The sequence below is a fragment of the Mytilus edulis genome, chromosome 11 (genome assembly GCF_963676685.1).
Source record: "Mytilus edulis chromosome 11, xbMytEdul2.2, whole genome shotgun sequence".
Classification (NCBI taxonomy): Eukaryota; Metazoa; Mollusca; class Bivalvia; order Mytilida; family Mytilidae; genus Mytilus; species Mytilus edulis.
The window spans coordinates 70333426-70349244 of record NC_092354.1 but is presented as its reverse complement, the minus strand read 5'-3'; the positions used below and the strand labels follow the sequence as shown (position 1 = coordinate 70349244).

Below are 15819 nucleotides of genomic sequence, written 5' to 3'. Positions count from 1 at the left end.
CGTTTTTTTTAATTTGAATGTCTCTAACATGTATGTATCTTTTAAAAGCATAATATAACTGTTCAAATAAAAAGTTCTCAATCAAAATTTCAATATTTTAAACAGTATTCCTGTTAGTGTATATTTTTGGAATTGAAAAGATTGACACGTTGTAATATTAACAGTAACACCCGATCAATTTGACTGCTAATAATATTAGTTTAACATGGAAATTAAAAAAAAATTTATCGATTTTTTTTATAACTATCATTAAACTGCAATTTAGTGTATATTATTGTGAAGTTTACCTGTCTCAAGTATACTGTACATGTAATTAAAAAAAACCGGAATAAGTTAAAAAAAAATATTTTAACGGTATTTTACAACGATAACCATATCATCTTTACACGTTAACTTCCTTATGATTTTTTCGTCTTATCTGTTTGCGTACACACTATTAAAATCATTATAGATCGACCTTGTACAAATTTTTATGACACGTAGATAAATATATCACCACATTTAATATTCGTACTTCAGTAACATACAATGCGGCGCACTTTTAAATCTTTTTGTATTGATTTTGTTAGATAATTTAAAAGCACAGAAACGTACCTAGTAAGCTAAAAAGGCGAACAGGTAAGACATATTGCAATTTATTTATTTTATTTGTTATAGAGTGAATCATCGCCAACGAACTCAGGAAAGCCACTTTCCAACCGTATGTAGAACATAACCCCACAATGATTAGTAATTAATAATAATGTATTTGTAATATATGATTCTCTGACAGTATTTGTGATGTACAATGCACTGAATATTTTGTTATCTATCTTTTCACCGAATTTGAACTCACCATGCTAACACGGCGGGTTGTACATGTTAAGCACTATCTATATATTCTATTTGTGCCTGTCACAAGCGACGAGTATTTTTAAAGGTGTATAGAATGTTGTTCTCACCCTTTACTAGGCGTCAATTTTAACATACCAATTTAAACCTCCCAAAAGACCAGATAGCGTCGTCTGGCGTACTAAATTATAATCCTGGTACCTTTGATAACTATATAGATACTCATATTTAGCAAAGGTTTAACTGCTGGGCAGTTGAAGTCTAGGGATAGTCATAGTTCTATACACCATTCTATCCTTGGGTTCTAGACGTTGTTTGAAAGAAAACATTCAACAATACTGTATTGGAAAAGTTTTACAAACCACCGACATGAATGTTTCTATTTCACAGTTTGTTTTTATCAATCTATTGATTATGACTTGTTGGAATTGTAATAGGTTTTGTCATGTTGCAACCTTCTATAGCTCCATAATTTTATATTTTTTTACAATTTGTTTTCTTTTTCAGGTGAATATAACTTACCAATCATATACTCTCAAGCATGTCCTTATCCGTGGAAAGAAAGTTGCATGCAAAATTAGGATGGATTGTGCTGAAGGTATTCCCTAAAGTGATGCAATGGATATTGACTGCTCATATAGGAGTTGCTGGTTTACACACAAGATATCGTAATAGAAATTATAATTTACAAATGATATTAACAGATAATGAAAATAACTTAATGCAAAAACTTCCTAAAATTGACGAATTCACAATTGAGCTATGCTACAAAATTCTCAGGTCTGAAAACTATCTACATTCGTCTACTGACGCCTCCTTTAGTGTTGATGAAACTGTAGTCTCTGATGATATTCGTTGTATACTACTTTCAACGAACGAAATTATTAAGAAAGAATCAAGAGATATCACACAAAATTATGCTATCAAACATCTATACAAATTTGAATTGTTACTTCGAAGAATAGACAAATTTCTGAATGAAAACGGCAACATCTGTCGGAGTCTTTACCATGAAATATGCAAGGAAAATATTGATGAACTAGCCTGTCTAGACGAACTGAAGAAGCTACAATTAATTGAAGGTATATCTTTTTGTTTTTAAATATTCTGATTTGTATTCATACATTTTTCGGATGTTTTGGTCTTCAGTCCTCTTCAACGTCATCATATATTTTAACTTGTTTATTGAAAATTCGTCAATGAGTCATTTGCAGACGAAACGCGCGGTAAGCTTACAAAATCATAAGCCTTTGATAAGTTCTCCAAAAAAATAGTTCCATTTTGATAAAGTTATTTCTATGAATTTTTTTTTTCTTTTCATTAACTATCGTTTCTCTTTTGTGTACAACACTTGCATAACATAAGCCTTTATTTAAAAAAGCGTTTCAAGACATTCATAATCTTGATAATTATTTTGGCTAGTAGTGCGCATATTTGGATCCCGTTCCACATAATTGTATGAATTTCAAAGGTATATACGTCACAAAAAACGTCATTGTTTGGGTTGTCCAATTCTGTTACATGATTTTGTATGCGTTTTTTTTGTGCTGAGTGTTCTTGTGTTTGTTTGTAATGTTTTCCTGTCACGTATTGTTGTCATGTTAGCGATATTTTTGTACATTTTCATATAGGCGGGATGTTTGGCTATCCATAAAACTAATGTTCAGCCCACCCTTTTTTCTTAAATGTCCTGTTCCAAGTCAGGAATCTGACAATTGTTATCAATAAGTCCTTTTTTATTAAGGTATGTTGGTGTTTGTTTTTGCTGCTATTCAGTATTTTTGTTGTTCCGTTGTTTACCTCTTCTAGTTGATGTGTTTTCCTCAGTTTAAGTTTCAATCCGGATTTGTTTTCTCTCATTCGATTTATAACTTTTTAACAGTGATAGGCTACTGTTGAAATTATTGAGACTTGTTTCATTACAGTTGGACCTATAATTTCGGATCGGGAAACACAAGAAAGGGAACGATTCTCAAGAATCGCTGTAGCAGTAACTGAACTTTTCCCCGAGATATTGAGAGAAATAATTACACTAAACTATAAACAATCGGGTAAACATGTGTCTTCGAAATTCTCCGGAAAAGCGATGCACAAAGATCTACAACAATATTGGACTAAATTTAATTCTACAGAAAAGAACATGTTGCGAAAAATGAAGAAGTCTAAGGAGTACAATGCCCTTGATGTTACCATTATGTGTAAAATAATACGCCTTATGCAATTGGTGCCATGTCCAAAACTTGGATGGGGCAAGCCCCCAGGAAATACAGGCAATGATATCGGCGACAACATCGTGCGTATTTATTTTCTCAGAAATGAGATAGTCCATAGCCCAAACACGTGTGTAACTTCTACTAAAATGGATAATTATTTTACCAAATTTCGCGAAATTTCAATTGCAATGGATACATATTTCCGTGGGAAAAGCGTTTTTGCTAAATTTGAAGAAAAGGTCATGACGATACAAAATTGTTTTATGGATCATAGATCTGCTGATAAATACATCCAGGCTTTGACAGAGTTGGAGAATATAAAATGTAAGAAAATGTATAGATTAAATGTTTTTAACCAAGGCCAATAATTTGTTCTTTTCAATTCGAAAAATCGAAAAGTATTAAACAATCTACGAATAACCACCTTCAGATGCTCATGAATCTGTTAGTATGCCTAATATATGTATATTTGTAAATTTGATGAAGTCGTATATTTTATGTAAGGATTTAAACGTCTTCCTTAAAATGAAAACCAATAAGAAGCACAGCATAACCAAAACGATAAGTATATAATGGAGAGTTCACTCATTGACACTCATACCATATCTTCTCACTTATACACACATATACATTGTTAACCGGGACATTAAACTTATATTTGGGACATTGCACTTATTTCTTTCCCTTGCTTTTTTTTAGTTGTGATGCAAAATATTTTTGATCTACTCATCAGAACAAAAAGAAATACACTGAAGGTTATTTCAAAAGCCGATAAGATGATATAACGGAAATGTTACACGCTTTTAAAGAAGAACAAAATACATGATGAAAATCACATGTTATTGATACAACATGTTATTCAATGTACGTTGATCATTTGCATATTATTCCAGCTCGAAGAAAACCAACTAATTTATAACGAAACCATTTGATCAAACAATAAACTTTTTTTTTAAAAGGTTTATGTAACATGTTTTATTCTAGTTCAGTTCACATGCGGAGAAATAAAGTTCTACTGGGGAGATACATTTGATTTGGATTTGACAGAAGTTCGAGAAAGAATCAAAGAAGAAAAAGGAAAAGGTAAATTTTAGCAATTTTATAAACTTAAAAATGAATCTACAGATAAATCAGATTCGTTATTCTTCAAAGTATAATATCTAGTAATATATGCTTCAGAACTGTGAGTCCTCAATGCTTTTCAATTTGTTACTTTATCTGGCATTTTAAACTATTTAGATTCTAACTTCAGTGATGACTCATATAGAACAAACGCGCGTCTGGAGCACTTTTTTACATCTGGGTATCTATATTTGTTTTTCTCAATGAATTTTCCTTTTAGGAAAGGACAAAGTCATTCTTCATTTGTTTGTTAGAGATTTGGAAGATCCAGAAACAAAAGCTAGAATACTGAATGGACTATCAGATGAGCTACGGACCATGTACATTAAATTTAAGTGGTCTGCCGCTGGAAGTTTACTGATATGCATAGATGTCCATGTACGGGCACTTGAAACCAACGAACAATTAGAGACAGAATTGTCCAAATTTATCCAAAAGATGAAGGGTTGTGAGGCCTTAAATTTATCTTCGGTAAACAAAGTTTCAGCTGTCATGATAGCTATAGAAGGTTTGTATTGAAAAAAATCGACCTTATCGTAACCAATCCGATAAAACTTATTGCGTTATTTCCGTTTTATTGAAGATAAGAAAATATTATATGAATTAAGGAAGATGCGACGTATTCGTCAATTAGACAGCACCACAAAACACAAAAAAAAGTAAGAGGGCAATATACAGTATCTAAGTATCAATTAAAAACTATTTCAAGCTCTGAATCGTTCTGAGTTATTACATGTATCATGTGTTAGACAATTCAGCGTTTAACTTCTTCAGTTTATAGATTCTTTGTGTATAATACTATAAATAGAAAAGATGTTTGATTTCCAATGAAATAATTTCTAACCAAATTTCAAATGACATGGATTTAAGTAGCAAAAATTCACGATACGGTCTTCAACAAAGTTTATCAAAATGCAAAAATCCGGTCGTCAAAATACTAGTATGTCAAACAGATACTTAAGATGCCTGTAATATAAAACTGTGATTCTTGTGGTTAAATAAGTATGGTCCTAATAATGGTGTTATTGGTGTTTTCACGCTCTTGCTATAAACGATTAACCATCGTTTGCAAATGTATTGATTTTGCATGTCGATCTTTATTTTTCACTAGTTATTGTCTTCTTTGCAGTTGAAGCTGAACATGATATACCACAAGCAGAACAAGTTGAATCTTCATACACAACTATGTCAAAGTCACACAAAGCTGGACTTCATCTTACATTTGAAGCAAGCACAAGTATTTTTGAGACTGACGAAAATATTGAAAAGGAAGTAGGAGAAATTGTTAATAGAATGCTTAAAAGGTCAAACGGCAAAGAAGAACATGGGGGTGTTTCAGCATCTTTGATACAACTGGGATCAGGTTTGTACAATTGTTTATTTTTCTGATAAAATGTCAGTGAGTTCATTTCATGGGTTTAATGTAGGAATATTGTGACTCAAACTGAATACTTGAAGGTAACGAAGAGCTTTAGTCTAATAACCAACTATAAAACAGAGCATGAAAAGTGTGTCTTTCAAATGGTCAGGTCTCATTCCAATCACAATGAAAAAGAAAACATTAATATTAATCAAAGTACTGAAGTACTGAACATCAGAGGACCTCAAGTTATGTGGAATTATTGATAAATGACACAGACAGGTGTTTATATTATACCTGCCGGACAGATATTTTCACCTTACAATATAGTACAAATAATATAATTTGCTATATATATATATATATATCATATCTGAGATACTGACTTGAACTAGGAAACTTAACTTTGTGAATTATCAATGATTATGTGGTCAAATGATAACTGTTAGACTGGCATTATGACCATATAGTTGCACACATACAAAAAAAGTTAGCAAATAACTTATAATAGAGAATCAATATGGCAAACAATTCTTCGAGTAGCTATCAGGGATGGGGTAATCGTAATCTGTAATCGTAATCGATTGTAATTTATTACATTTTTTCAAGTAATCGACAGTAATCTGTAATCGAAGACATTTTCGATTACATGTAATCGTAATTTAATCGATTACAGTAAATATTTGGATGTAATCATCGATTACTTTTCGATTACATTTCGATTACTACTAGCTATATACTATAGTCACTCACTGAACTATGATAAAGAGGTTCAAGACAATCATATTAAAACAGATAAATTGTAATATTGGAGCTAAAGATACCAGATGAACAGCAGACTCATAAATCGAAATTAAACTTACAATTCCATGACTAAAACTTAAATAGACATGCAGACAAATAAAAGTACACTAGAAACAACATAGAAAACTAATGACTGAGCAACACGAACCCCACAAAAACTTGGGGGTGATCTCAGGTGCTCTGGATGGGTAAGCAGATCCTCCTCTACAAATGTCATTTATTAACAACGTTTGTTCATGTACAAATGTAGTATCCAAGTCTTCTACTTTCTGAAACATTTAGCTTTTGGATCAATCGTTAATTAAGTGGATGTTAACACAGCAATTACTATGATCCCTTATTCTAGATTTTTGTTGCAGTCATCAAAAACTTTTTAAATGTTCATAAATAGCTTCACTGAGTTATCTTGGTTTTATTGCAACACAGTCAATCATTTATCCATTATATTTATAAAAAAAAAAAAAAAAAAAAAAAAAAAAAAAAAAAAAAAAAAAAAAAAAAATCAGCAGCTTTACATGTTCATTGTAGGTTCTGTTTTCTAATTATTAAATGGTTCATTGTAAATATTACAATGTATTATATGTAGATAGCATTTCGCTAATGATGGTATTTTTGTTAATTGCATTTCACAACATCTGGATAGTTTTTCAACTGTTAGTCTTTTTTTACTTTTTTCTGGATTTAATACTTTGGATTCCACTGGTTTAAGCAATGAGAAAATTTTGCACCATACATATAGAATACAACTACCATATGAATGTGTCGGTCCTTAGTAAGAAGCATGTAAAACAGGGCTTGTAATTTTTTGGTGTTACTGGTGTATATCTTGATTTTCCGTTTGTACATTGATGTGGCCATTAGTTTTCTTGTATATATTGTTTAACATTTGTCATTTCATGGCTATTTCTTACTGATGTATGTATAGTTTTTTTCTGATTGTAAAAGTGTTGTATGGTAAGCTTTATTTCTTTTTCATCATTTTGTATAGAGCTGGTGTCTGAATACCAATCATACCTCCCCTTTCGTTTCTTTTTTATGAATAATGACAACAGTTTGGTGTTAATTTTCATTTATGTATGTACTGTACATGTAACAATATAAAACAGTATATATACATTGTATAATCTCATTCCATCATTAATATTGGTCATTGTTGGTATATATTTATCTTTAAGTTTAACAATGTACTGTGAAAGAGCTATCTTCTAACAGATACTTAGTATATAGTATGGTTATTGTGAAACCACTGATTCAAAGGACAAGTTTCACTTATTGCCCAAATTGGCCTAAAATATAAACTTTAACATAAAGCTCCAAAAAGTTCACAATTTGGTTTCGTAATTGGGTCTATTTCAAAAGTCTTAATGCTCAATAAATCAGTTCTTTTCATAAAAGTACATTTTATGTTCCAAATTTTGTCAAAATATGATTTTGGGCAATTTTCAGACCCGAAATTAAGCCTTTAGGAATAAAGATTTAGCCGCCACCTACCATCCAAAATGTTTTGTGACCAAAAGAATCCAAATCTGATATATATAATTCATCAATATAAAAACTTTTTGGGTCTTGGATGGCAGCCAAGGTTAATTATGCCAAAAACAATTAAAGTTTTACCATAGTTATCTGTGGTATAATTTTCACAATTATTCAATGGTTTTGTTGTGTATGATTTACAAAAATAAAAATAAAGATGGCAAGACCTGAAGGAGCCTGCCTGATTTTTTTAAGTGACATATGAACAGTGTGGGGCCACTAAGCTAAACTGCCCGCTTTGCACAAGCCAATATAAATGAATGCTTAAAGTGGGAATCGAACCCACATACATCAACTCTGTTGTCCCTATATTTTTAAATGAACAAAAAATTGTCAAGAACAAATTAAAAAAAATGTATAAATGTGTTAAAATTTAATTATCAAATTATACATGAAAATATAGGTTGATTTTCGGTGATTCAGATGTCTACTTACAATGTAGATTGTAGTCCCATAGGCTCCATGAATATACAGCGTAAGAGGGTTTAAAATTGCTGAGGCAGATTTTTTGGGGAGGAGGGAGCTAGACCCCTCCCCCTTTAAAACTCCTGGATTCTCATCCGATTTGATAGAAATATAAACTGTTAACAAGGTTGCTTAAGTAATAACAATTATGTTTGGGAATTAAAAATAGATAGGTTCCTTTAAATGTTGCTGAACATTTTGTTTAAATTATCTACAATATACATGTACATGTGGTTTTAATCGTGGACATTTTAAATCCCTGTTAACTTATGCGTGACTTGGGCTTATGGTACAAATTAAAACATGAAATTATTCATGCAAACTCGCAGAAAGATTCTTCAGATTTAAATTTCCACAGAATAATAAATAAACAAAAAACATTAAACATTTTAAACATTTAACATTTTGATAAAAAAAAATAATACACTAACCCTTTGCAATGTTGCAGTTCAACTTTTAATCCGGGGTTCCGGAAAACTTTTAAAATATCTCTTGCAGTCATGTGCACCGCATAGCGCTCATAGGTTTGTCTCGATAAAGATTTGCTAAGTTTGCTCATACAGAATCCCAATATCGCTCTCATTAGTATAAATAGCCTCATGTGTGCTCAAATTAACCATTTAGATTAGTCTGAATATTGATATATCTAACTCAATTGAGTAGATCTAGCTCAAATTTTACTCATACATGTAAGTGATCATATTTGCTCAATTTAAGATCTCATGGGTGCTTGTAGTGAAAGTTTACTGATTGTATTTGCTCAATTCAAGTACTCATGTATGCGTGAACAAATGTCTAATTCAAATTACTAAAATTTTACATGGATATGATTACACAATTTAAATAATGCTGTTGAGTGTGATTAGCACAATGTATGTCATCAAATTATCATATACTTTTGGCAATACATGCAGGGGTGTGGAAATGCTATGCCCGACTCGTACATTTGAACAACCGGACAAGTAATTATTTTTGTCTTGGTTGCCCGTGGACAAGTAAAAAAATATACAACATGTACAAGACAAAGTTCAAATCCATCAAAATTATAAAATTAATTTCAAAACGTATAAAGATGTTTAATTTATGTAAAAGAAACCAATCTTCAGCAAGTAAAAACAGCAATGTTCATGACGATATATATTACATGTTACTGGAAATAGATCGATTAATTTACCAAAATAAATAAAAATAAGTATGCGAACCAGAGTCGCGTAACATTGCATTGGCTTTGTCCATTGACCCTGGATCGTCGATTAAATTTTATCCATCATTTACCGGTTGTGTCATTTCTTTAAATTTTGTATCGAGGTTCAGATTGACAAATACTTAATAAAAAGCTGGACAAGCAAGACAAAAAGAATCATAAGTCGAGTAGAAAACCTTAAACGCAAACGGTAAACACAAAGTATTTAAAAAAAAAAAGAAACGGAAGCTAGAAACACTGTCCTCAAATTTAGTATATTATGTAACTACTGGCTACAATTTTTATTCCAAAACTGCTGCAAAATTGTCCTTTACATGTCATTTCATTGGTTGGTTTCCTGTTAGGTTTCTGTCCCACTGATGTTAACCCATTTCCTACTTTCCTAATTTTTTAAATTTACACATATAAACAAATGGATTTCATTCGTTTGTGGTGCACAATAGTGCCAAGTAAGAATCATATATTAGCTAACAAGAAATACTTCAATATTTATTGGGATCATCAGGGCAAGTAAATTTTTGTCCGGACAAGTAAAATTTTTAGTTTTACTTGCCCAGGGACAAGTGCTCACAACAAATATTTCCACACCCCTGACATGTCATGTACAGTATGGTCAAAATTATACAATACTGCAAGGAAGACTTAAAAAACAAGACAGTTACTCTATATTTATATCTCCAAAACTGTAAGGATTCTCCCAATATATCTATAGGCTAGTAAAATGGTAACGGACAACGCCACTAATTGTGACATGGTGATTTACCCAAATTCTGACATTTCAGTGTAAAATAATTCTTGATTTATTATACACACTCAAAAAGTCCTACTCTATTGGAAGAATAAGAAGTCGAAGATTCTCTGAATATTCCATAAAATACAATAATTTCAACCAATAATTATATATTAGAATTACTTACAAATTCATTAACAAAATCTGCGTTTTTTCCAGTCAAGGGACATAATTAATCAAATATACTAATGCAACAAACTAAGTCGGAGAAGGAGCGAAAATCCGAAACATTACTTAAAAAACAGAAAATAGTTCCACGTGTGTGTCCAAGTGATCAATCTACTTGTTATTTACGAAGAAAAGAAATTTAACTCCAAAAAGTGTTGAGATTTAAAAAAAACCCAAATTGTTGCAATAAAGAATGCACAAAAAGTAACCTTGTCTTTAAAGGCCTTGCAGGTTCTTGTTACTCCTACCCAATCTGCTGGTATTTTCAAAATGGCTGCGGGGGACGCGGCCTGATAAATTATTTTAACATTGTGTCAGATTAGATATTCCTGATTTTGCTACGTTAATATTATAGACATATATGCTACAAACGGTTTAAAGAGGTTACTCCAAATCAAATAATTGAAATATAATTACCTTTCTGTGTATAAATGTGTGAATTGATTTCCTCTCGATTTTCTACACGCTCGCTCTTGCCCTCTTGCGCACTCGTGGTATTCATCCGCAACAAAAAAATTTCGACACGTCATTGATATTGAAGATCGTTTGATTAATATACAAATATTTCTAACGACAAAACATTTTCATATTATAAATTTGCATTAAGAAAAATAAAAAAAAACTGAGTATCCATTGAAAACATGAATTTAAAAGAAGCGATACGGAATTTTATTCTGCTCTATATAGGTCCGCGGGTCTATAATGTCGGTTATTATTCCAAAACTAATTATATATGCATCTCTTTGATCTTTGAAAAGTAGGCGATGGCAATACACCCGAGGCCCCTCAGGGGCCTCTGATGTAATTAATCAATAACTAGAGGCTGCTATAAGCCTATGTCGCTCACCTGTATCTACTGTGGTTTCGGAAATCATGTAAAATGTTACAACCATAACAAATAGTATTAGATACCCTAATAATGATTGAGGCTAATTTATGTTAAAGCTGACTAAGTAGGTAAATTAAAAGCAGGTCACCGAATTTAAGAACATACTCACCTCTTCTCGTCCAAATGAAAAGTCAGTTTTTTGCCTTCTAATGTTCATAGTATATGGTTTTCCATGCACTATGAAATGCTTTACATGAATGACTTTTAATTGTCAGTTAATTATGAAAGTGAACTCTTAATAGCTGCACTAACGAAGTGTACAATCCCCTAAGGCATTTTCCTTGGGAAAATAGCCTACTGATTAAAGATGAAAGAGTAAAGATTAAAATAAAAAAATTTGAATTTTGCAAAAGTTCATGCATTTTCTAATGGTACACATATAGAATACACAACAAAAAATTGGTAAGGATAAAATGACATTTATTTAATTTATATACCTTACATTTGAGGGAATTATTTTCCCTTTCTTTCAAAAAAAAACCACAATGCCAGACTGCTGATGTATAATATATATATATCTTGTTTAGGTTTGAATATAACAATGGGAAAGGATAGTTTTGTTAGGTCACTCGAAAGTGTGAATATGTTCTAAATTGGTCAGACAATACTTGGTCATGTTTTATGAAGATTTAAGCCCTCGGCTTCGCCTTGGGCTCAAATCTTCATAAAACATGACCAAGTATTGTCTAACCTATAAGAAGTCATACAATGGTTACTGAAGACAACTTATCATTAATTAAATTAGTTTTCAAGTTGTGACCAGTTGGAATATTTTCCCATACACATTTTTTGGGGTAAAAGTGAACAACGACAGAAGACTGATGGCAAGTGATGAAAAATTTTGGCCACGTGAGTCAACAAACGGACTGAGTGAAAAACGATTGTCACATTCCAGACTTGGTAAAGGCATTTTCTTAACAAACTGCATGATGGGTTAAACCTGGTTTTATAAATAACCAAATCTCCAACTTGTATGACATTTTAGTGACAGTTGTAAACAAATCCGTTAAATAAATACAATTTGGTAAGCAACCCAAACCGTTATTGTAGGTCAATGTGAAAACGATATGGAAAACATACAACACAATTGATTACAAAATGAAATAAACATACAAATATATCTAAAAAAATCGCCAACATATAGGTTGCACTTTGAAAATACAGCTGTTTCTAAAACCACGCCTCTTTTTGGGGAGATTTAGAATATTCATAGAAAATTAATTTTGTTCACATTCTGGTTCCCAGTTATGATCTCTGTGTTCCATCTCATAGAGACATAACTTGGGAATGTTACCAGTAAATCTACATGCGCATATTGTTTATATTGAAATCCATGGGAACCTTTTATTCGAAGTAGGGGAAGTTAAGAAAATGAGTGTTAGTTTAAACTGTGAGAAGTTCAGGGCATATAAACTTTGCAAATATGCCGCACAGCCCTATATTTTGACCTTTGAAAAAAATTGTAATGCATATGAACTTTCAATTCTAGGATAAGATTTTATTCAAAACATCATAGTAAAAGTGGTAGTTTTAGTCGTAAAAGGAGTTCCTACGGGAAATTGCATTGTCAATATTTACAGATATGCAACCTAAAAGTGGCCGTAGTTGATAGTAAATTTGACAAAGACACCAACAAAAAAAAATATTTTGTAGTTGATAGAAAATAACGTATATAAAATAGACTTCTCGTTGTCCTCAATGCTTTTCAACTTCATACTTTATTTGACCTTTTTGGTTTTTTTTTATTCGTGCGTCACTGATGAGTCTTTTGTAGACATAACGCGCGTCTGGCAAAAATTCACAACTTGAATCCTGGTTTCTATGATGAGTTTTTCATGTTTATTTATAACAATATCACTTTTAAATTTTATATCAATAAAAATAAAATGTGAATGGAAATGGGAAATATGTCAAAGAGGCAACAACCCGACTATAGAGCAGACCACAGCCGAAGGCCACCAATGGGTCTTTAATGTTTAATCTACATTTTTTTTCTATTTCAGAGACAACAGAAGAGATAAATGGCACGGTTTCACTACGCAGTGAAATCAATCTGAAAACATCATCTAATGCAATTCTATACATTAGTGATTGTATTGTCATTGAGCATCAGTTAGTTTTTACCGATCGCAAAAACAAACAATTAATCATTTGTTCTAGTAATGGTGGTTGCATTCGGAATATACCATTATCTTGGTCACCCTGGTATATAACGAACATAAACAGTGACACAGTAGCAGTATCTTATCCCGTTCCTAATAAAATACAAATAATAAGCCTTTCCACAGGAACAGTAACATGTACTTTCGAAATCATCGGGTGTCGTGGGATATCATATAATCGTAATGAGCTATACATCTCTGTGGCCCTGAAAGGTATACAAGTGTTTGATCTGAGTGGAAACGTATTACGAGCTATACCCTCTCCTTCAGATAATATTTACCGCATAACAATACACGAGAACAGGTTGTTCTGTGTTCATTTACACAAATTCATTGTATATTGTTGCGACATAAACGGAGGAAAGGTTATTTGGAAGTTTGCAAATGAGAAATATAAAACCGTACTTGGTGCTACAACTGATGACCAAGGAAACTTGTACATGACTGGCGTAGGTCCTAACAACGTTGTTATGATAACACCTGAAGGAAAACACGAAAAAGAACTTTTGACCGCATCATATGGTCTACATTATCCACATGGAATTTATTATGACAAAACCAACAAGTGTTTGCTTTTGGCAGATGAGAAAGACGGAAAAGCATTCCTTTTCAATGCTTAAACATGCTTATAGAACTTCTCTGACTAGATACAAGTGTACAAAATTAGAAGAAAAATAAATTAGTTTACAAAAAATATAAAAGTTAATATACTTATTCTCTCACTTGAATCGATATAACTAAGTGATAAATGTAAGAGTGAATACGAATCTTTTTTGAAAATAGTTAAAATCATCGAAAACTTTCACCTAAATCCTACTTTTTCTTCTAGTATATAGTTTGAAGTATTATTTTTTTTAAAGAAAACCTACAAATGACTTACCTAACGAAAATTCCCAACTTCAAATTAAAGTCGTCGATAAACAATTCATGTTTTATAAAACCTATCAAACTTAATTAGAAAAGAAATAAAAAAATGAAACAGTAAATAATTCGTCTTCCTGGACTATAAATTTTGTAACGTTTTTCGTTTATTACATGCATCACTGGGTTTAATCATCATGGTGTAATCAGATTAATTATTCTCATTAAACGTTATCAAGTAATTCCTTACAATCTATTTTTATCGCTTTCAATCAGATTGTACTTGTTAAATGTCAAATCAATCATGTCAATCAGCTGGTGCCCCGTTGCTTTGTATATACAGGTGCCTCGGTGAACCTCAGTTTCAGTTGACCTTAGCTCCGGGCTCCGGGCTCCTATAATATAGCTCCTGTAGAATATTTCTTTGTTCAAAGTCATTTAACCATATTGTAATCAGGTTATTAGAGTAGTATAAAAGAGATAAATAGTTGTAGATACGATATACGATATACGAGGAGAGACGATTTTGTGTACGAGAGGTGCATATGTAGGAGATTTAGGATTATGTCACCGTATTGTTGAGCCTGCAGTTAAGATGTTGTAAACTTGTATTACTGTTACATGTACTTTGGATTTTTAATAATACAGTATTGAACTTTTAATCGACTTTGTGTTTATGTTAACTTGCAAGACTTCGTTCAGACTACACCAGGATCCATTTATTTATTTATGTGACCAGGATTACCTTAATCACGCTACCAGAGAGTTTTAGGGTTACCCTGTTAAAGAGTATACTTGGCATTTGTCGTCCGTGGACGTGTGAAACGTAGACACCAAACAACAAAGCACAAACACAAGAATACACACTCTAGTTTAAGTCCTCATACTTAAACACTTTTTCGTCACATTGGTGGCAGTGGTGGGATACACTTGAGTTCAAGTTGCATCACGGCAAATAACCAACTAAACACTTTTCGTCACAATTTATTATTAATTTTCTCACACCCAAGGCATACTTCTTTATATTTAGCAACCTCATTCTAAAGAGGGACGAAGGTCAAGGAGCATTTATATATTTAGCAAGCAAACATGCATACATAAATTAGACCGTTAGTTTTCTCGTTTGAATTGTTTTACATTGTCATATCGGGGCATTTTATAGCTGACTATGCGGTATGAGCTTTGCTCATTGTTGAAGGCCGTACGGTGACCTATAATTGTTAATTTCTGTGTCATTTTGGTCTCTTGTGGAGAGTTGCTTAATTGGCAATCATACCACATCTTCTTTTTTATATATAGATTGCATCAATAAAATAATTAATACTGCCTTAGCCTGTAATAAGAGGCACAATAGTTATAAATATAGACCAGACACACTAGTTCTGGAATAATAGGAGATTGTGGATAGGGACAGAGA

General features: G+C 32.0%; 1 protein-coding gene across 1 annotated transcript; it reads left to right on the top strand.

Moving 5' to 3' along the window:
* Window positions 1–485: 485 nt before the first annotated feature.
* LOC139496171 (uncharacterized) lies at window positions 486–14279 on the top strand. Its single transcript, XM_071284638.1, has 7 exons — window positions 486–618; window positions 1339–1913; window positions 2757–3368; window positions 4029–4127; window positions 4387–4674; window positions 5296–5529; window positions 13383–14279. The coding sequence occupies exons 2-7, from the start codon at window positions 1373–1375 to the stop codon at window positions 14159–14161; spliced, it is 2553 nt and encodes an 850-aa protein (XP_071140739.1). The 5' UTR covers window positions 486–618; window positions 1339–1372; the 3' UTR covers window positions 14162–14279.
* Window positions 14280–15819: the final 1540 nt, after the last annotated feature.

Bases quoted from the DNA above. Each gene is read 5' to 3' on its own strand.
- LOC139496171 (XM_071284638.1), top strand. From the start codon at position 1,373: ATGTCCTTATCCGTGGAAAGAAAGTTGCATGCAAAATTAGGATGGATT. The intron at 1,914-2,756 runs GTATATCTTTTT...GTTTCATTACAG, and splicing joins GAAGCTACAATTAATTGAAG to TTGGACCTATAATTTCGGAT. The intron at 5,530-13,382 runs GTTTGTACAATT...TTTCTATTTCAG, and splicing joins TTTGATACAACTGGGATCAG to AGACAACAGAAGAGATAAAT.